At 37.5% G+C, this 23,060-nt stretch overlaps 1 protein-coding gene across 2 annotated transcripts in view; it reads left to right on the forward strand.

Moving 5' to 3' along the window:
- The first annotated feature begins 2,258 nt into the window (after positions 1 to 2,258).
- Positions 2,259 to 23,060, forward strand: part of MINDY3 (MINDY lysine 48 deubiquitinase 3) — a 104,870-nt gene continuing 84,068 nt past the window's right edge. For both annotated transcript variants that reach the window (XR_007517077.1, XM_049881928.1), the window contains exons 1-3: positions 2,259 to 2,573; positions 13,425 to 13,504; positions 21,247 to 21,307. Coding sequence is in view for 1 of the 2 variants with exons in the window: in XM_049881928.1 (XP_049737885.1) it covers positions 2,480 to 2,573; positions 13,425 to 13,504; positions 21,247 to 21,307 (235 nt within the window). In the remaining variant the exon portion in view is untranslated. The remainder of the gene's footprint in view (positions 2,574 to 13,424; positions 13,505 to 21,246; positions 21,308 to 23,060) is intronic.

Here is a 23,060-nt window from a genome sequence, read left to right on the forward strand (position 1 = left end):
AACATAGCCCGTTCGATGTGTTTCAGAAAGTGAAAGTATCATGTAAATTTTAAATTACCGTGCTAATATTATACATTTAACTGGACCAGTCAGTACTACTTCCCCTGACCCCTCATTTGTTGAAAAATAGCGCATTTTTAAGTTCCAGCAAAGGCAAGTCTCATTCATTCAACTAATATTTATTGAGATCTAGTGGTTTTTTTTTTTTTTTTTAGTGGTGGTGTTCCAGAGTGTGTGTCGGGTACTATGATTAAGAAATAGGTCCTTGGCTTCCGTAAATTTTTATCCCAGGAGAAAACTAAATAATTCTTTGCAAATATAAGTAAGACAGTAATTTCCATAAGCAAGTTACAGACAAAGTACTATAGCATCTCAGAAGTTATTTTAGAATTACTTTAGATTCTAATGAGTGAAGAAAGCTTTATTAGACAGTGGCATTTATACTCTGTCCTGAAGAATGGGTGAAATTTGATTTCCAAAAATAGGGTAAACAGTATCCCAAGAGTAAGAAAAATCAAGAGGAAAGACACTGATATGAGTTAGGCACTTTGAGCAATTTCCTTTAACTACAGCAAAGGGTGTTAGAAATGAAAAGTTAGAAATGAAGTATAAATTAGCAAAACCCTCTCGGGTTCAACATGGAAGTTTTTATATTAAGATTTATTTATTTTAATTAGACAATGCAAAGGCATTCCCCATACATGAAACTGAGTGTATTTGAAATTAGGGAATATAAACGAAGTATTAAACTAAAATACAAAAATGGTTGGAAACTATGAGCAAAAAGTCAGAAAACTTTATAGTTTTGCAGCAAACTCCCACAAAATGCATTCTTTGGGTCAAAAATACTGATCCATTTATAAATGCTTTCTATGTGCTAGGAATTGCACTAAAGTTTTGCAAGCATTCATTTTTCCTTTTAGTCATTACAATAGGTGAAATAGATATTATCCCCATTTTAGAGAGAGAAAAGCCAAGGTGGAAAGTAGGTAACTTGCTTAGAAGAACAAAAGCTAGGTACCTGTTTGGCCCAGAGTGTCACTTCCTAACAACTTTGCAATACCAAATTCCAAGGTAATATGGTTTCCATGGAGTACGAAAACCCTTCCTACTTTCCATCACCAAAAATAACACAAATTAAAAAGAAACTATCATATTTTGCCCTTTCATTCTAAATTCAAAGGTCGGCCAATATAAATTCTCAGCATAAATAGAAGTTTCTACACAAACTAAATTTAACTGAATGAAGTCCCTGGGTGGTACAAATAGTTAAGGGCCTGGCTACTAGCCAAAAGTTTGGTGCTTCAAATTTACTCAGAGACGCCTTGGAAGTAAGTTCTCGCGATTGGCTTGGGAAAAGTCACAGCGGTGAAAACTCTGCAGTTCTCTAACACATGGGGCCGTCTTGAGTCAGGCCATTCTACTCTGATAAATGGGGTCGCCTTGTGTCAGAATAGACTCCACGAAAACTAGTAACGACAGTCAATGAATAAAACCTGAACTTTAGTCCAGGTGGAATACACATATTACAGTCTCAGGAGCCCTGGTGGCGCTGCAGTTAAGAGCTTGGCTGCTAACCAAAGGGTCAGCAGTTTGAATCCACCGGATGCTCCTTGTAAACCCTATGAGGCAGTTCTACTCTGTCCTACAGGGTCACCGTCAGTCAGAATCAACTGATGGCAACGGCTTTGGTTTGGTTTTATGGGTACATGCTCAAAAGCTGGAAATGAAAATGCTCCACCATTTACGAACAGTTTGCTTCGAATCTTTTGCCTACAAATAACTTTGTAATTCTACATTACACCGGTTACCGGCATTTCAATAAACATTTGCCAGGTACGTTTTTAGGTATTAGCTGGTACGCTTTATATGATTTATTGAAGAACACAGGCTCTTTACACAAAGATGTTACTTGACCGTCACTCAACCACCATCTTACAATTATAGTTTAACATAATTAATAATGCAAATTTTAAGGAATAGGTTTATGTTCTAGGACCCAGGACTTTGGCCTTAGAGCCTCCAGCTGAGACCAGAATAGTGTTTACGGAGATAGGCTGTGTTCCTGGAAAGTACAAATAATCCAACGCCGTCTGGACGAGAAATCTAAAAACAAAAAACTCCCGCCTCACCGAAGAGACCAGGGCCGAGTTCAGAATTCCTACGCCCCTTGCCAGGCCCACTTCCGCTTCCGGGGAGGTGGTTCCCGGCCCTCCCTAATGTGGGGGCGGAAGCTATGGAAGAGCAGGAAGTGGCCCTGGCACTTCCGGTACAGGAAAGTCTTCGCTGCAGCTCTGCCGGGCTTGACAGGCGGTGGGTTCCTGCATGTAGCTCGCTCTCTTCTTTCGCCTTCCTCCGGTCTTACTTTCAAGCTCATTTGCCACCGCCGTCGCCGCAGCTCCTGACTCCTGAGCCGCCCCTTCCCCATGTTCCGGGGCAGGAGTCCTGAAAGCGAAAACCCGCTCGCTGGTACCCCATCATGTCCGAACTGACTAAAGAACTGATGGAGCTGGTGTGGGGCACCAAGAGCAGCCCCGGCCTCTCCGACACCATCTTCTGCCGCTGGACGCAAGGTACCTTGTCTGGGCTCTCACTTCCAGCTGTCGCATCTTTTGCTCTGAGAAAGTCTGGCTGTGAGGCTTCTCGCCCCAACCCCTTTGCTTGGCTCGCACTGTGTCCCGATCCCAATGCTCAGCTCTGAAACTGGACTTTCCAGAAACGGCCTACCTGCTCTGGGGTGGAGAGGTTGAGAAGAATGGTTACAGTTGGCCACTAAAGACCCAAAATACCTCTGCCGCTCTGGGCTGCTCTTTGGCTGGGTAGAAAGAAAAAGGGTGGCCCCTTGTTGGGCTGCAATGCGTGACACTGAGGGTGTGCCCTGTGCCCCAGTGTCAGTTTTTCAAGAACTGTGGCGATCTGGGTCTGTACCCCCTAGCAAGGCTTTATGTTGTTGCTTTTTATTAACACTTTAGCCTGTTTTTGGAATGGGAAGTTCACAGGAAAGTCAAGGAGGCTAATTCCAGAAAGTAACTTTGTCGTTTGAATTTTAATTATGTGGTTAGGTATATGAGTAGATTGTTGCGTGCTTCAAAGTGTTCTCTTGGCCCAAAATATTCCTGATTTTGAGATACTTTAGTATCTATTGCAGTTTAAAAGGAATATGGATCACAGCACTTACTGTGCTGGTGTAATGTTACCCAGACAGGATTTTAGTTATGTAAGACATCTTAGTAATAATAATCAAATAATAATGAAATAAAAATAACCATTTTTTTCAGTTTCTGCGTCGTGTTAGTCTCTGTGCTGGGCGCTTTATACTAGTAATTATCTCTAATTCGTTAAGCTTTGCTATTGAAACACAAAGGGCACATTCCTTAAAGTGACTTAAGATAAAGATTATGGTGAAGTTAGGTAAAGTTAGGAGCATAGCCTTCAGAGTCGGAAGAATCAGTAATGTATGCAGCATGTAAAACACTTACCTTAGGCAAATAAATAATAGCTATTCAGTGTGGCGGTGGGTTTAAGGGGGTTAGTGTTATTAAAGCATTTATTTAGAGAATACTTGTTTTTGGAAATTTTGACACAGTAAATCTGAGTTCCAATTTCAAAATATTTGTATTTGTAGCAAATAACCCTTCCCGCCTCCCAGGTAAATTAGAAGCATGGTGTCTTACAGTCAGTTGGGTTATTTAGTCCATCATCCTTGTTTTAACAGATGAGAAAAATGAGTTGTGAAGGTTAAATGACTGGGCCAAAACTGGACAAATTGATAGAGCTGGGAGTGGTTTCCACATCTCCCAACTCCTAATACAGCTCTCTCTTTTTTTTCTTTGAGTTTCTAAACCCTACAAGTAATGAGTTTGCCTTTTTTACACATTTAATTAGGTCAGTTAACTAATATTTTCTGGAATCTTGGACACTTGCATTTACAGATTTTATTTTAAAATTTGTTTCCTACTTTGACTTACTTAATATTAAGCAGCCCTAAAATGTGCAAAAGTGAAGGATTAAGAAAATTTATACCTCCATTCTAATCAGTCAGAATTTACTAACCATTTTGCTATGTAGAATAAGATTATATTTAGCCTCTTTTGTATTTATATTATGTTGCAAATTTGAAGAGAATTCAGGCAGACAGTTCTGGTATGGTTTTGGTATAGGCTTTAGAATAGGCAGACTTGGGTTCTAGGTTCAAGTTATTTATTTGAGCCTCAATTTCTTTCTATATAAAATGCAGATAATAGTGCCAACTTTATAGGATTGTTATGTGGATGAAAGGTTAAGTAAATATACTTAGCCACTGAGCAAAATATCTGAAATACAGTAAACATTCAGTAAATGGTAGCTACTGCTGTATTAATTTATAAAGTGCTTAATCATAGACCAAGTCAAAAACTACTCTCATGCCTTGCCTTGAGAATCACAAGGTATTATTGTATATTATTTGGTGAATAAGCAGTTTTTTAAGTAGAACTTTATAATGACATCTTAGAATGCTCTGTCACATTTTAGTCATGGAGAAGTTCCTCATCAAGATTAGTTCAGTAAGTATCATATCAAAATGAAAGATTTGTTTCTTTTATTGCTTTTCAAAGAGCATCGTTATATAGTGGATATGTAATTTTTTTTCAAAGTCTTACATTTATCAAGATTTTGAGGAAACCAAATACGTATTTTAAGTTATCACCTCTGAACCAGGGGGTTGTTGTTGCTGGTTTGGCATGTTAATTGTTGTGTTCATTCATTCTCAGAAGCATAAGACTGCTAATGATTGCTGTGGTGCTCATTTGGGTTTGTGGGAAGAGACCCAAGACGCTGATGTGCTGCTCTTACATGACTGCATCAGTAATGTGACACCAGCTCTGGCATTATTTCATAGTCTAACTGCTTTGAATTGACTACCCCAATCTCCTTTGTCTTTTGAAAGCAAGTTAGACCTGTAAGATGTTTCAGGTAGATATTTATAAAATTGTATCTAGAGGTATTCCATGTATGAAGTTATACTGATTGGCCAAGTTAAAATATTTTGAAATGGTTGTTAAAACAATAAACTGCAGTAGTGACACCTAGTTTGTTGGGTTTTTTTTAATTGAATTGATTGTTTTCAATAGTGTTCTCTGCAAATCCTTTTTAAAACAAAGCATATTTTTGACTTTTTTTTTTTTAATTTAAAGGCTTTCAACTAGCAATTTAAAGGTTTGGAATTGTTTGCTTAATTTGGAAGTTGCTCTCTACTCTTCGCTGCTTCCCTCCTGCTCAAATGCCTGTAATAATTTTTAAAGAAAAGCACATCTTTTCACTTGCTTAGTTCATTAGCATCACTTATACTCCCTCCCTTCTTTCCACAAACTAGAACAGTATTTCAGATCCTTGCAGTTGACACTCAGGGGGTGGGAGGAAAAATAAACAGTAAACATAATATAAACCTAAATTAAGTATATGTAATAGTTAGAGGGTAAGGAATTAGGAAGTTCCAGGATAGGGTTGGCCTGGATAGGACTCATTTTAAGATGAGATTTGAGCAAACACGGGAAGTAACTGAATTAGTTAAGCAGACGTTTGGGGAAAAGAGCACTCCAGGCAGTTATTCAAGGAACAAAAACAAACTTGTTCAAGGAACGGCAAGGAGGTTAGTGTGACTGAAGGAGGAGTGAGGAAATGGGAGATTGATAAAAGGTGACACTATGACCCAAATCTTATAAGGCTTTATAGGCCATTTTAAGGACTTTGGCATTTATTCTGGATGAAACTGGGGGGTGGAGGTTATTGGAAGGTTTAGAGCAAAGGCGTGACAGGATCTATCAAGTTTTTAAAGGATCACTCTGTCTGCCATGTCTGAGGCTGTAGTGGATTAAGGGAGACAGCGAGAAGATCAGATAAGAGGCAGTTGCAGCAATCTAGGGGAGAAGAGATGGCAACTTGGACCTGGATAGTAGTACTGTACTGGAGATGTTAACAAGTGGTCAGAGTGATGCCATCCCAGCAGAACCAAAATAAGGGTCAAGATGTAACAGTTATATATATATGTATGTGTGTATATATATGTATATATACATGTATGTGTATACACACACACATATGTATATATATATGTTTGTATTATACATTAGGTGAAAGTTTACAGAGCAAATTAGATTCCCATTCAATAGTTTGTACATAAGTGTTTTTCATGGCCTTGGCTTCACTCCCCAAAGTGTGTCAGCACTCTCCTCATTTCCTCCCTGGGCTCCCCTGTTTTCTTTCATTGTGATTTTCTACCCCTTCTTGCCTTCTCATCTTTGCTTTTGGGCAGATAGGCCCTTTTGACCTCATATAATTGATTGTTCTAAGGAGGGCGTTTCTCTTGGGTGTTATTGTTTATTTTATGGTCTTGTCTGTTGTTTGGCTGGAAGGCAGTCTCTGGGAATGGCTTCAGTTCCAGGTCAGAAGGGCCATAGTCTTGGGGGTTCCTCCAGTCTCTGTCAGACCAGGAAGTCTGGTCTCTCCTGTGATCTTGATTTTTTTGTTCTGCGCTTTTCTGCTGCTCTGTGTGGGGACGCTCTGTTGTGATCCCAGTCAGAGCGGTCAAGAAGTAGCATTAATTTTATTATAAAAGAAAATATTTTGACTTATTAGGAATTCATTTTCTTTTCAGTATTGATGATCTGGATCATTGTTTGGCAAGCTTTTTCTGTAAAAGGCCATGGGCTTTATGGTTTCATTTCAACTATTCTGCCATTTTAGTGAAAGCAGCAGTAGATGATATGAACCTGGCTGTATTCTAAAACTATAAAAATGAGGCTGACCCATGATCTAAATTATAAACTTTCAGAAACTATTTCTTCCCTTTTCTCCTTCCTCCAGGCTTTAAGTTACTTTCTTGTTTTGCCTAAAGAGTGACTAAAAAGGGGGAACCCCAATTTTGCTGTTTGTAGCCGTTCAGTGTGGTTTGTTTTCAGGACTGTAGGGGCTGTAGCTGATTGAAATTAGAGTTTAGGGCTTTCTGTATAGAGCAATTTCTGTTACATGGTATGAGAAAATTGAGATTTAATAAATTAGATCTATTTAGAAGTTAATGCATTTGGCTTAAAATTAGAAAGTATGTTTGGATGTTTATTACAGTGATTAACATTTTACTAAAGTAATAAAATGATGTAGTTGTATCAGTAATTTTTCTTCTAAGGTGAGAATTAGTTAATACTGTGGATTACATCATTTCAAAGATTTTTTGATAGAAGCTTTTTATTTCTTTTAAGTATAGATTTTCTTTTTTCCAGCATGCCTAAATCATAATTCATCAAACATCCGATGTTTTTTACACTCGCAATTTGTAAGCATGTGACTGTTAAGTTCTTGATACTTTGAATTATATATTTTTTTATTAAAAGACTTTAAAGTATCATAATATCACTTGTGTCATGCTTTACAGTTTTTCAAAATCATATTTGTCCTCATTTTTATAGATGAGGAACCTGTGGCCCACTTTAGATATTTGATTCAACCAAGATCATCTAACTTGTAATGATCACACCAAGTCTTTCTATGGCCTTTTGTTTACACAGAAGTTAGAATTATAGAGGCAGTAGTTGTCAATTGGTTTAAATAAAATATGTAAGTATAAAAAAATATTCATATGAAAATAAGAGACTGGGAAATTGCAAAGAGGTTTATAGCTTAGGTTTAAATTAATTATGAACTGTAAAACTTGCAACTGATAAAGACTTCTGTACTCTCTAGTATCGTTGACTATGGTACAAAATTATTTATGCTCAGATGTTTTCAATGAGTAATTTTATATCTAGTCAGAAAAAACAGCCATTTATGTGATAAATAAATTCCTTTAAAAACCAGGAGAAATTTTAGTGTGAAAATACTTGACGAGTGATCAGCTGCTAACCAAAAGGTCAGCAGTTTGAATCCACCCAGGCACTCCCTGGAAACCCTCTGGGACAGTTCTACTCTGTCCTATAGGGTCGCTCTGAGTTGGAATCAACTCGAAGGCAGTGGGTATCCTAAAACAGGAATATACGAAGCAGGCTTCTCATTTTATAATAAGGTTTCACTTGAATTTGAATCTCTTAAAAAAAAAAAAAAACCCATTGTCGCCTAGTCGATTCCAACTCGTAGTACTCTGTGTAGAACTGCCCCATAGGGTTTCCAAGGAGCAGCTGGTGGATTCGAACTACGAACTTTTTGGTTAGCAGCTGTAGCAGCTGTAGCCCTTAACTACTTCGCCACCAGGGTTTTAGAATAGAATGCTTAATTTTCTTTTAGCTGACTTTGTTTCAGGCTTTAATAGTTTTTGTCAATTATCAGTAACACACTCAAAAGTGTGTGTTGGAATTAAGCAGAATTTGGCATAAAACAGATGTGCCTGGAATTTTCTCATGAGGTTTTAACATCCAAAATACAAAAGCAGCTCATTATTTGAATTTTTAAGGAAGACAAGAATTCATTACTAATTCACACTTATTAAAACACACTGAAAGTTTTTCAGAGCCTGATTTTGCCTCTGCACTTGGACACAACACTAGGGGCCCTTTTTTATTCCTTATTCTTCAGTAGAAGAGCTAGGTAACAAATGAAGGTTTCTTGACTTCATCATGTTTTTGTGTTCCTAAATTGGACTTCAGATTTGATTGTCTTAATATGATTGTACCCTTAATTCTTACTTGTCCTTATCAAAATCATCCTGTCTACCTTGCCTATTCCCAACGCACCATTTATCTTATCATCTACTTCTATTCCCAGGCTGCTGTGTATTGCTGGAGAAAATTATGACCAGCACTAATACAAATTTAGTAGTTGAACCTTAGCTGAGCCCTCAGTTGCTTCTTTTTGTTCTTTATCCTTACCAACTTTCCTTGCATTTTTCAGATTAACATTCTTTTCAATTGTCTACTCCCTCTCATTCCCTTCACTTTCAGTAAGTAACATCTCCTTAGTCTTCACTTGTTCTTTGCCTGCATATTTCACTTAGAAGCCTTCTTCTCCCCTAGGCTGATGGTTCTCAAGTTTTGTTTTTTTTTTTCAACTCAGGACCCCTTTACATGCTTAAAAATTATTGAGGACTTCAATATAAAAAATCAATTAGTGAGATTTGTGGCATTGTTTTACATTTTTACAAACTACTTTAATATCTGTCTTATTAGAAAACAAGTGGTAGATTTTTAAATGTTATTTGCAATATGGGATTCAAAGCTACATCAGTGAACTTTTTGTACGCTGTTAATTGAAATCCATTGGCCTGTCTTGTACTTTGAATGGATCTTTTACCCATGCGTGAATTTGTAACAGCATTCATCTGTCATTTTGGAAATTATTGGTTCACTGGTTTATGAAGACCTTCCACGTGTTAACATATTCTGTCACGTGATATCAAAAGTCATAGTTGTTTCTGTCACCACTGACCTCATCAGAAAAGTCTAAGTATTGAGGACCAGTCAAGCTCATAGTCATGGATACAGTTTTCCAAAATTCTAATAATACTTGAAAAGTTGAAATTTTATTGTTGACAGAAATATTGTCAGCTATTTTCCTTGAGGTGTCAAGCATTGTTAATCTACTTTGCTGACTCAGCTTCTGCCCACTTGTTAATATTCTCAACTCTGTTATCTTTGTTCTACATATACTCATTCATTTTAACTGCCATGCTTAGGATAATATGTCTCAGATTTCTATTTTTAATCCTAAACTCTGCCCTGAACTCTAGACCCATATTACCCACTTCTAAATTTTGCCAAATGGTTGTCTCACATTTTTGAAACTGAACTTGGCGTTCATAGAAACACATTCACTCATACTGGGAAAACAGTGGTGAATAGAAGTGGCAAGATACTTGTAGGGAAGACAGACAATAAACAAGTAAACAATAATATAATTATAGAGTATGATAAGCACTGATTTCCCTGGAAGATAATAGAGAGAAAGATCTACTTAGATTTGTCAGAGAATATTCTCTCTGAGGAATTAACACCTAAACTGAGTCTTAAAGCATGAGAAAGATTTAGCCATATGAGCCGAAACAAACCAGCTGTCATCCAGTTAGTTCTGACTCATGGCAACCTCATGAGTTTCAGAGTTGAACTGAGCTTCATAGGGTTTTCAATGGTTGTGACCTTTCGGCCGTTCTTCCGAGGTACCTCTGAGAGGACTCGAGCTGCCAGCCTTTCGGTAAGTAGCCTAGTGCTTAACCATTTGCGCCACCCAGGGATTCCTAGCCGTGGGAAGAGATGGGGAAAGAGCATTCCATATAGAACCAACAACAAGCATCAGGGCCCCAGGAAAAGACTAGGAGTGTTTTTAGGCACCTGAGCCATTGTAGATAATGAAGGTAAGAGTGACATGAGGGAAAGTTGGATTGATAGGTGTGAGCCAGATTATGCAGTGTCTTTTAGACCATGAAAAGGAGTTTGGGTTTCATTCTAATTGCAGTGAGTAGCCACTGAAATGCTTTAAGCATACTGTGGCAAAATCTGATTTCCATTTATAAAGTAATACTTTGGCAACTCTATGCTGAATAGATTGGTGGGAGAAAGTAGAAGGAAATACCGTACCGTACCCGTTGCTGTCGAGTCAATTTCGCCTCATAGCGACCCTATAGGTCAGAGAACTGCCCCATAGGGTTTCCAAGGAGCCTCCTGGCGGACTTGAACTGCCAACCTTTTGGTTAGCAGCCATATACTTAATACACTACCAGGGTTTCTAGTAGAAGGAATGGGGAGATCTAATTGTAAGCTCCTTAGCAATATCAAGGGGAGAGATGATGATTTGAACTAGAAGGTGGACTGGAGATGGGATAAAAATAGATTCAAGTCCTGTCTTGGAGGTTAAAACAAGAAGACCTTACCTTAATGTGAAGTCTAAAAGGTAAGTGAGTTTTTCAGAGAAAAAGTTAGCAAATAAATGTTTCAAGAAGAGGGAACAATATGTACAGTGGGTAAAAAAACAGAGAAAATGGAATATTTGAGGACCTGAAAGAAGTTTAGCAAGCCTGTAGCCTAAAGAGGAAGAGTGGTAAAGGATGAGGTAGGAGATGTAGGCAGAAGGCAGATCATACAAGGCCATGTTAAGGATTTTAGACTTTGCGCAGGTCTGGAGTTCTGTTTTGGGCTGTATTTGGGAATTACCTGATGATAGCGGGCAGTGAAAATCCTGGAGTAGACGAGAGTGCCCAGAAAGCATAGAATGAAAAGAGCATAGATCCTAAAACTAAGGCCTGGGGAACGTTAGCTTTGAAGGAGAAGAAACAGAAAAGGAAAACCTGGAAGAAAAGGGAACAGTGAAGCCAAGGGACAGGCATTTTTCAGAAGTTTGGTACACCCATAGGTTGAAAACCAGGTAATTGTGGGTTAAGTGAGTTGAGAGGTAAGGAATTGAGACAGTGCGCATAGATGACTATTAAAGTAGGTAGGCTTTGAGAGGAAATGAATGAGAGAGTGGTAGCTGGAGATTGAGGGAAGGAGCGGAACCTTAAGGAGAACGTTTTGGGTTTTATTTCTTTAGTATATGAAATACATGTTTCAATGCTGTCTGGAAGAGAGGGAATGAAGGTAAAGAAGAGAGAAGCAATGGGAGAAAAAGGGATTCTCTGCAGTATTTCTTACTTCAGTTGCTATCAGCTAGTGTCTCAATTGAAGCCTTAGTGTACAGTGGTTAGAGCTCAGCTGCTAACCAAAAGGTCAGCAGTTTGAATTCACCAGCTGTTCCCTGGAAACTCTACTGGGCAGTTCTACTTTGTCCTGTAGGGTTGCTAGGAGTTGCAAGCTACTCGACAGCAATGGGTTTAGTGTCTCAAGTTAGAAACTTCAAAGACATCTCTAATTTCTTTTGTACCAAGCCTTTGCCCCACATATACGTACTCATCAAAGCTTACTTTTGTCTCTCAAATATATTTGAATATAGTTTTCTCTGTACTGATACTGCTTTTATTAGGGTCATCACTATTTCTGTAGGACTGTTGAAACCACCTCTTCCTCATTCCTTTTTAAAAAAAAAAAAGTGGGATCATACTACTATTTTACTAAAAGACCTTTGCTAGCTGGTCATGGCCTGGCCTTTCCAGCATTATGTTGTCAACTTCCCGTCCTCCCATTTGTCATCTTCCCCCATCTTAACTCAATAAATACTACCCTCCAGCTACATTAATTTTTCTACTAATCCATAAAATTATTCTGCTCTTTTTCCTTTAATAAAGTTATTTTCTTTCTCTGAATGTCACTTTCCCACATTGTCTTCCTGACAAATCCCTCCTATTCAGGATAAATCTTAAAGTCACCTCTTAAGACTTGACTCAGGCAGAGTAAGCCAATCCTTTCTGTACCCATAACAATGTTTATAATTGTATTACAGCGTTCATTTATTCTTTTGTTTTAGTAATTGCTTGTTTGTCTTCACCTCAATTCTTGGTTCCTTCAAACCAGGGACTGTGTCATTCATGCGTATTTCCTAAAATGCTTGGTATAGTGTCTAATGTTTACTAAATGTTGAATAAATGACTAAATTATAACCATTAATGAATGGTTATAACGGTTAAGCACTCGGCTGCTAACCTAAGGGTCAATGGTTCGAACCCACCGGCAGCGCTGCAGGAGAAAAGACCTGGCTGTCTGCTTCCCTTAAGATTACAGCCTAGGAAACACTATGGGGCAGTTCTGTTCTGTCCTATAGGATCTCTATGAATCAGAGTGGACTCCAGGTACACAACAACAACATGTTGGAATTGTAAGTGATCATTTTAAAGATAAGAACACTGAGGCCTAAAGGAGTGAAATAATTTACCTAAAGTTATACGGATAGTAACTCTGTTCTCCTGACTTTAGACCATCTATGATGCCATTTCATTTTTCAGTTCAAAGGTTGAAGTGATTAACAACACGTATACTATATGAAAGTGTTCTAAAAATTATGTTTGAATTCAGTAGATAGCCTATATAGTCCTCCTTGGAGTAAATTGGAATTCTGGTGGTACAGTGGTTAAGGAGCTCAGCTGCTAACCAGAAGGCTGGCAGTTCAAATCTACCCGCCGCGCCTTGGAAACCCTCTGAGGCAGTTCTATTCTGTCCTACAGGGTCGCTATGAGTCGGAATCGACTTGACGACAACGGGTTTGGTTTATTGGTTTGGTTTAGAGTAAATTAAATTATTTAAAAATCATGCTTAGTGTTCTTTTATTAAAGTTCATACTTTATCCCCCTAGAGGGGGGGTCCCTGGGTGCAAAAGTATGTGTGTGTACTTGCGTACATTTGGAAGAGAGAATATAGGTTCCATAGCTTTTTTGAAAGGGTTCCTTGATCCCCCAAACAGTAGAGAACCACTGCATCTGACTTACCTACAAATATTTTGCTATTGTGATAAGTGATCTTTCAAAGGAAAGTACATTAAAAATACTTTTAGCTGCTACTTAAATTATATGTTTAATCTTTGTTACTTGCTTTCATTTTTAGGGTTTGCGTTTAGTGAATCAGAGGGATCTGCATTAGAACAGTTTGAAGGTGGCCCCTGTGCTGTTATTGCACCTGTTCAGGTAACATAGCTACTTTACCAACTCCTTAGAGGGATGTGTTCAAACATTTTATTTTACTTTGTGTTTTCTAATGTCTGTGTTCTGTATAATCATGAGGCATGATCAGTAAACAGTTAACTTTTGTTCATGTAAATTACTACAAACATACAAAAAAAGAATAATTAGAACATGGGTGAGTTGCACAGCCGTAACATTGTATTTTAAAGAAAAAAATGATAGGTGTCCTCTAACGTTCAGAAAATTAGCAATTACTAATCATGACATCTTTTCTAAACCAAAGAATCTATTGAGTTACAGCATTTTATACTATAGATAGGTACATCATAGTAATCATACTGTTATTTGTTCTGTCTATAAATGATTTTCCTAAAAAGTTGAAGAAGAGTTATTTTCATGACCTAACTTTTAAAATGTTAAAAATAAGTTGGAAGTATATACTGTTTTAGACTATAGCTTTGACCTTTCCAAATAAAATTTGTAGGAACTGATTTCAAACAGAATTTCAAAAATAAGTTTTTTCTTTGCACAAAAGATAGTTTGTCTGAATGTATTTATTTGATTTTGAATCTTGATGTGTTACCTTGTTTTAATTTCACTGACTAATTTGCTATAAACTATAACTTTGTGAAAACCAAGAATTGAATTTTCATTTTAATGTAGCACTTAGAATGTTTGTGAACAGCAGTGCAACTTCAAAACTGTTATCAAAGCAGTTGGAATTTATTATGTTTTAATGAGCACGTTTTGAAAGTGCATATTTAGTAAGATATTTATTATTCATTGGGTATAAAGAGCGCATCTCTAAACAGTTGCAAAGTAAATTTGTGTCTCAGACTGCATACTCCATAAATTTGCATTATTAAATTAAAAATGTAGTTCTCTGAAGGAAAAGCAAATTCCCCTTCCATCTTAGATTCCAAAATAATATCCTTTATAGTTCATTATTTTATTTTGTTAGGGAGTGAAGTTGATTTTTTTTTCTTGTATTAGTGAAAAAAAAAAAAAATTAAGTTTGAACCTTGCCTCAGAACTGTGGAATATAAACATAGAAATTTGACTCTAAATTTGTAGTTAGAACTGGTTGTGTTGTGTAACTGAGGCAGACTTTTGAGTTATAGCAAAAAAAAAAAAAAGCTAAAAAAAAGCCTCGTTGCAGTCACATAGATTCCAACTCAGAGTAACCCTACAAAATAGAGTAGAGCTGCCCCATAGGGTTTCCAAGGAGCAGCTGGTGGATCCAAACTGCTGACCTTTTTGGTTAGCAGCTGAGCTCTTAACCACTGCACCACCAGGGCTCTTTTGGTTGCTAGTAGGAACCTTAACTGAATTTGAAGATTCCTTGTCCTGCCCATATGCAAATTGGGCTGTTTAAGCAGTGCCTGTCTTCATCCGTAATAATACCCCAGGGTTTTTATTGAAAGTCTGTGAATATAGTTTAATATAAGGCATACCTCAGGAATTTCCTGTTTTATATTTCAAAAATGGTAGTTATTTTTATAAATGGGGTTGCGATGTAAAAAAGAATAATTGTGATGTTCAAAATCCTGACACCTATCTTAATGTATCTTTAAGGTAGTAATTTAGTCTGATAGTCACATAAACCTTTTCAGTCAGTAGAATTTTGTTTTTATTAATATTTCAATTTAACAATCACAGCTAAATCATTAAGAGTAATGAACAAGACTCAATATTAAACCTTTTTTAAACTATAAAAGAACATGATGGTATTACTGGAAAAATAAATGTAATCATGGAACAGAGCAGATAATGCAATAGTAGACCTTACTGCATATGAGAATATATCAAGAATTTCTCACATGCCATGATAAAGAAATAACTACAAAGTCAATGGTGAAATAAAAAGTGTAACAAATGCCATTGGTATGACTGGTTAGCAGTTTGAGGGAGAAAAAGGGAGTTTAGATCATCTCATGCCATATCTCAAATAGTATATTTTTTATAGTACTTAGCCATAGGAAAACTAAAACGAAGTGTTTATCAACCCTCTATGAAAAAAAATGGCTTTCCCAGTTCAACAAACTACAGTGAAAAATATAAGTTTTTAAGGGAGGTTTTCTTTCTTATACAAAGAATATGTACAAATTGGTTCGATACCGGGGATTAAATGGGCACTGGACATAAACATGCAATCATAATAGGTGGAATATGCTGGACAACAAAAGTAACAAGGTGTTCAACCTCACTAGTAATCCAAGAAACTATAAATAAAACTGTAACTAGATTCTATTTGTTAACTTTTCCTCATCTCTTAAGTATAAAACTATAATGGCCAATGCATATAAGGGTGGGGTGATGCTAGCACAGTTATATACCTCCCCATCATACAAATCTGTGCTTTGATTTTGGGAAAGAATTTACATTATACTTGAAACCATGATAATTCAGATGTTTAGATGCAATAATTGTACTTCTGTGAATTTTTCTAGAGGAAAAATCTTACATAGGAAAGGTTATATTCAAAAAAGTTTATACATATGTGTTGTTGTTAGGTGCTGTCAAGTTAATTCTGACTCATAGCCACCCTTGTGTACAACAAAAAGAAACAGTCTTGCCGCATCCTCAAAATCATTGTTATGCTTGAGCCCATTGTTACAGCCACTGTGTCAGTCCACCTCATTGAGAGTCTTCCTCTTTTTTGCTGACTCTCTACTAAGCATGATGTTCTTCTCTAGGGAGTGGTCCCTCCTGATATGTCCAAAGTACATGGCACAAAGTCTCACCATCCTCACTTCTAAGGAGCATTTTGGCTATACTTCTTCCAAGACAGATTTGTTTGTTCTTCTGGCAGTCTGTGGTATATTCAATATTTTTCACCAACAGCGTAATTCAAAGGCATCAATTCTTTGGTCTTTATTCATTGCCTAGCTTTCACATGTATATGAGGCCATTGAAAATACCATGGCTTGAACCAGGCTCATCTTAGTCCTCAAAGTGACATCTTTGTTTTTTAATACATGAAAGAGGTATTGTGCAGCAGATTTGCCCAATGCGAAATGTTTGATTCTTGACTGCTGCTACTGTGGGTGTTGATTATGGATCCAAGTAAAATGAAATCCTTGACGACTTCAGTCTTTTCTCTGTTTATCATTGTCTTAGTTATGTAGGGCTGCAGTAACAGAAATGCCACAAGTGGATGGCTTCAGCAAAAAGAGAAATTTATTCTCTCACAACCTAGGAGGCTAGAAATCCAAATTCAGGGTGTGAGCTCCAGTGGAAGGCTTTCTCTGTCGGTTCTGGGGGAGGGTCCTCATCATCTATCTTCCCCAGCTCTGTGAGCTTCTCAGCATAGGAACCCTGGGTCCAAAGGATGTGTGGGCTCCTGGTTCTTCTTGCTTGGTGGTAATGAGGTCCCTTGTCTCTCTGGTAGCTTCTCTCTTTTATATCTCAAAAGAGATTGACTCAAGATACAACCTAATCTTGTAGATTTGAGTCCTGCCTCATTAACATAACTACCTTTAATCCTACCTCATTACCATCATAGAGGTAAGATTTAGAACACATAGGAAAATCACATCAGATGATGAAATGGTAGACAGCCATACATTACTGAGAATCCTGGCCTGGCCAGGTTGACATGCATTTTGTGGGGACACAATTCAGTCTATAAAAACCATGATGTTGTTTATTGGTCCAGTTGTGAGGATTTTTGTTTATGTTGAGGTGTAATGTATACTGAAGGCTGTAGTCTTTGGTCTTCATCAGTAAGTGCTTCAAGTCCTCTTTGCTTTCAGCAAGTAAGGTTGTGTCATGTACATATTGCAGGTTATTAATGACTCTTCCTCCAATCCTGATGCCACGTTCTTCTTCATATAATCCAGCTTCTTGGGTTATTTGCTCAGCATACAGACTGAATAAGTATGATGAAATGATATAATCCTGATGCACACCTTTCCTGACTTTAAATCACACAGTATCCCCTCGTTCTGTTAGAATTACTGTGTCTTGGTCTATGTACAGGTTCCTCATGAGCATAATTAAGTGTTCTGGAATTCCCATTCTTTGCAGTTTTATCCATAATTCATTATGATCCACACAATCAGTAAAACAGCATAGTCAGTAAAACAGAGGTAGACATCGTTCTGGTATTCTGTGTTTTCAGCCAAGATCCATTTGACATCAGCAGTGCTATTCCTCGTTCCATCCCTCTTCGGAATTCAGCTTGAATTTCTCGCAATTCCTTGTTGACATACTGCTGCAACCGCTTTTGAATGATCTTCAACAAAATTTTATTTGCATGTGATATTAATGATATCGTTCAGTTATTTCGCATTCTTTTGGATCATCTTTCTTTGGAATGGGCACTAATATGGATCTCTTCCAGTCAGTTGGCCAAATTTCTTGGCATAAACAAGTAAGCACCTCCAGAGCTGTATCTGTTCGTTGAAACATCTCAGTTGGTATTCCATCAGTTCCTGGAGCTTTGTTTTTCAGTGCATCTTGGACTTTTTCCTTCAGTACCATTGGTTCTTGATCACGTGCTGCCTCCTGAAATGGTTGAACATTGACCAATTCTTTTGGTACAGTGACTCTGTGTATTCCTGCCATATTCTTTTGATGCTTCTTGTGTCGGTCAATATTTTGCCTATAGAATCCTTCAGTATTGCAACTTGAAGCTTGATTTTATCTTCAGCTCTTTCAGCTTCAGAAATGCCAAGTGTGTTCTTCCCTTTTGGTTTTTTAACTCCAGGTCTTTGCACATTTCATTATAATAGTTTATCTTCTCGAGCTGTCTCTTAAAGTTTTCTGTTCAGCTCTTTTACTTCATCATATCTTCCCTTTGCTTTAGCTACTGTACATTCAAGAGCAGGTTTCAGAGCCTCTTCTGACATCCATTTTGATCTTTTCTTTCTTTCCAGTCTTTTTAATGACCTTTTGCTTTCTGCATGTGTGATGTCCTTGATGTCATTCCACAACTCATCTGGTCTTTAGTCATTAGTGTTCAACACGTCAAATCTATTCTTGAGATGATCTCTAAATTCAGGTGGGATATACTCACGGTCGTACTTTGGCCTTCGTGGACTTCTAATTTTCTTCAGCTTCCACTTGAACTTGCATATGACCAACTGATGGTCTGTTCCACAGTTGGCCCCTGGCCTTGTTCTGACTGATGATTTTGAGCTTCTCCATCATCTCTTTCCACAGATGTAGTGCATTTGATTCCTGTGTATTCTATCTGATGAGGTCCACATTTATAGTCACTATGTTGTTGAAAAAAGATATTTGCAATGAAGAAGCTGTTGGTCTTGCAAAATTCTGTCATGTGATCTCCAGCACCATTTCTATCATCAAGACCATATTTTCCAACTATAGACCCTTCTTTGTTTCCGACTTTCACATTCCAATCATCAGTAATTATCAGTGCATCTTGATTGCATGTTTGATCAACTTCAGACTGCAGAAGTTAGTAAAAACTTCCATTTCTTCATTTTTGGCCTTAGTAGTTGGTACGTAAATTAACTGGTCGTCTTTGTAGGCATATGGGTGGTATCCTATCACTAACAGGATTGTAGTTCAGGATAGATCTTGAAATGTTCTTTTTAACAATGAATGCAACAATGTCCCTCTTCAATTTGTCATTCCTGGCATAGTAGACCATATGATTGTCCAATTCAAAATGGCCTATGCCAGTCCATTTCAGCTTACTAATGCCTAGGATGGTGCTCTGGTGGCACAGTGGTTAGGTGTTTGCTTACCAAAAGTTCAGCAGTTTGCATCCAGAAGCTGCTCCTTGGGGGGCCATTCTACTCTGTCCTATAGAGTCGCTATAAGTTGGAATCGACTCAGTGGCAATGGGTTTTAATGCCTAGGATATAGATCTTTATGTAGTCCATTCCATTTTTGACAACTTCCAATTTTCCTAGATTCACACTTTGTACATTCCATGTTCTGATTATTAATGGATGCTTGCAGCTGTTTCTTCTCATTTTGAGTCATGCCACATCAGTAAATGATGGTCCCAAAAGCTTGACCCCATCCACATCTCCAAGGTCAACTCTACTCTGAGAAGGCAGCTCTTCCCCTGTGTTATTTTGAGTGACTATCAACCTGAGGGGCTCATCTTCTGACACTGTATCAGACAATGATCCACTGCTATTTGTAAGGTTTTCACGGGCCAGTTTTTTCAGAAGTAGACCACTAGGTCCTTCTTCCTAGTCTGTCTTAGTCTGGAAGCTTCATTGAAAATTGTCCACCGTGGGTGGTCCTGCTGGTATTTGAAATACCTGTGGCATAGCTTCCAGCATCACAGCAACACGCAAGCCACCACAGTATGACAAAGTGACAGACAATTCATATATATAGTAGTGAAAAAAAAAAAAAACTGTAAACAACCTAAATGTACTGTAATATAATTTAAACCTTAAATAATGTTTAAGTAAAATTTGATAAATAGTTAGAGAGGCAATTAGTGATTGAGAATGACAGGAATTCTGTTGGAAAACACTAAAAACGAGAAAACATAATCATGTACCCGTAATGATTCTCACTTACAGTAAAATTAAAAACAAATGTTAAAAAATAAAAAACAAGAACAAAAAACTGAAAGTGGTATATCATAGTGCTAACGGTGGTTGTATTGTGGTAAAATCATGTGTCCTGACGTCACTTTTCCAAAATTTTGTAATAGTTATACTACTCAATTTTATAATTCTTGTTATTTGTGGGGAAAATCAGAAGCACTTGTATTTGTAGGTTTTATTTCTGTAGGAATACTATAGAATATTACTTCATTTCTTGCTAGAATACTTTGAATTGATTTGCTTATGTGCCAGGTACTTACTGTACTAGGTGCATTACCTGTATTAGCTCATAGTCCTCAAGTCAACCTTTTAAAGTTTGCTCTGTTATTATTTCTAGTTAGTCAAGTAGTAGAATCAAGATTCCGACTCAGGTCTGTCTGACTAAAAGCAATTCTCAATCTGTATACTAATGCTTTTCCAACACTTAAGAGTAAGAATCACCTTGTTTTTTTTGGATCTGCCCCTTAGGGATTCAGGTTCACTGGATGGAGCCCTAGAATCTGCATTTTAAACAATTCAGATGATTAAAATGCAGATAGCCCTTGGATTACACTTGTGAAGGAAGCAGTGTTCTACACTGAACTGTTTTCTATCAAATCACCCATGTAAAATAGTTGACTCACTTAAGAAAAAGAAAAAAATCAATTTGTTTTTCTTTTAAAACTTAATAGTTTTTTTTTTTTTTTTAAATGGTTAAACCAGGAAGTTAGGAGCTCCTTATTATAAAAAGATGACTTTCATAGTGGTATTCTCCTGTTACAGATCTGAACTAATAGAACAGAACCATTTTGTATTTAGATTTCTTTTCTCCCAAGGAATCTAAGAGAAATGTACACTTGGTCCTGCTTCATAGGGCTTCCAGTTTGTGAATGGAAGAATAGGTTTCTGACGGCACTGGGGTTTTTTTTTTAATTACCAGTTGCTTGCCTATTAGTTTTGAATTAATTGTACTGCTTGCCAGAAAGCACATATTGTAGAAGCAGCAGCATTTTATGTATCTAGAATCAAGGCTATAGTAGTGTAATCTGAGTCAGTAACTCTGCACAGGTACTTTTGAATGAGGGAAACAATTTAAGATTTTAATAGAACAGTTCAGGGTGTCAGAAAGGAGGTACAAATTAGTTTTTCCTGTTTTAAAATAAATGAATGATATGAGGTGTGTTTATAACGCTTTCTAATAATGATTGCTTTAATTGTGTAAAGGCATTTCTTTTGAAGAAGCTCCTGTTTTCTTCTGAGAAGTCATCTTGGAGGGATTGTCCAGGTATGATTGTCTTCTGAAAGCTTTTACTCCATCCTTTAGATGATCTGTGCAGCATTCATTGACAACATTTTAATTAAAATTATCCATCTCAAAAAGTGCACTATAAATGGCATTTATTTTTTTTTTGCCAAAAATGTTTCCAAAAATTTCATGAACTTTGACCTCAAATTTTGGAATGAATATTTCCAAATTTGGCTTTCTTAACTAAGAGATGTAAGACAAGATAATATAACTGAGGCAAAAAACCTTTGGCCTCTTTCTATAACCTGATGCACTTCACTGAACTGTGATAAAGGAGCCCTGGTGCACAGTGGTTAAAGCACTCAGCGACTAACTGAAACGGCTGTGGTTCGAACCTACCACCGCTCCACAGGAGAAAGCTGTGGCAGTCTGCCCCCGTAAAGGTTACAGCCTTGAAAACCCTGTGGTGCAGTTCTACTCGGCCCTATAGGGTCACCATGAATTGGCATTGACTCGACGGCGACAGGTTTTTTGGTTTATTAGATAACATACGATAAAAATTAGTCATTTACTTATTTTTGGGGGGGGGGCGGTCTTACTTAATTCTGAGCAAGAACCCAGAATTACCTTTGTATTCCCACACTATTTAGCATAATGCCTTACACAATGAGAATATTACTGCAAATAATTCTGGATTAAATTGCAAACGATGCCGTCATAGCTTCTGCAACATGATTGAGACAGATGTGTGGTCCTACCTGGTGATAGTGAACATCTGCATTCCGCTCGAGGGTTAACAAAGGTCTCTCCTTCACTTACACAGTTTCATGTGAACCTCACAATAACTTCTGGGAGACAGTAGGATATATTACCATCCCAGTTTTGAATATAAGGACATAACAGCTTCCATTCCAAACCATGCCATTAGAATATATTAATGATTTTGAACTTGAGTTAAGTATCACTGTCATATTTTTTACTAATAAATAGCTGAAAGGCAAAATAAATTTTAGTAGAGAAGAAACTATTTAAGAGATAATATTATTGATGCGGAAAGCCAGGTGGCGTAGTGGTTAAGAGTTTGGCTGCTAACCAGAAGGTCGTCAGTTTGAATCCACCAGCTGCTCTTTGGAAACCCTATGGGGCAGTTCTACTGAGTTGGTATCTACTCAGAGGCAATGGGTTTGTTTTTTGGCGGGGAGGGGTTTACTATTGTCGCAGTGTTTAAGTGCGCATCTGCTAACCAAAAGGTCGGTGGCTCAAACCCATCAGCCATTCTGCTGGGGAAGGATGTGGCAGTCTGCTTCCTTAAAGATTTGTAGCCTTGGAAACCCCATGGGGTAGTTCTGCTGTGTCCTGTAGTGTTGGAATTGACTCGACAGCAACAGATTTGGTTTGAGTTTTTTTTTTTTTTTGGATTATTTTTGTAGCACAAAAGTTTACATAGAATGTGTATATATCTTCCTTATTTTAAAGCTCAGAAAGTCATATTGCTTGAGAGAGTAAGCTGAACTGTGCTTACTTGAAAAAGGGAGGGTGACCACAGTTCAGAAAGAAATGGTCTGGGCACTTGTCCTATTTTCTCTAACATTCTGTCACCGTACTACAGTTAGAGCAGCATCTGTATCATGCCACGTAACCGCTGTAGCCTCTGCTAATGGACTGGGGTTTTGTATGTGCCGACAATTTTATATCATTATCCTTACTCCTATGGGACAGGGAGATCAAAGATAGTAGGCTAATACAGAAATGGGGAGAAGATAGCCTAAACGGACCCTTGCATTGTGCCTAG

This window comes from Elephas maximus, chromosome 4 (assembly GCF_024166365.1).
Source record: "Elephas maximus indicus isolate mEleMax1 chromosome 4, mEleMax1 primary haplotype, whole genome shotgun sequence".
In the NCBI taxonomy this organism is placed as follows: Eukaryota; Metazoa; Chordata; class Mammalia; order Proboscidea; family Elephantidae; genus Elephas; species Elephas maximus.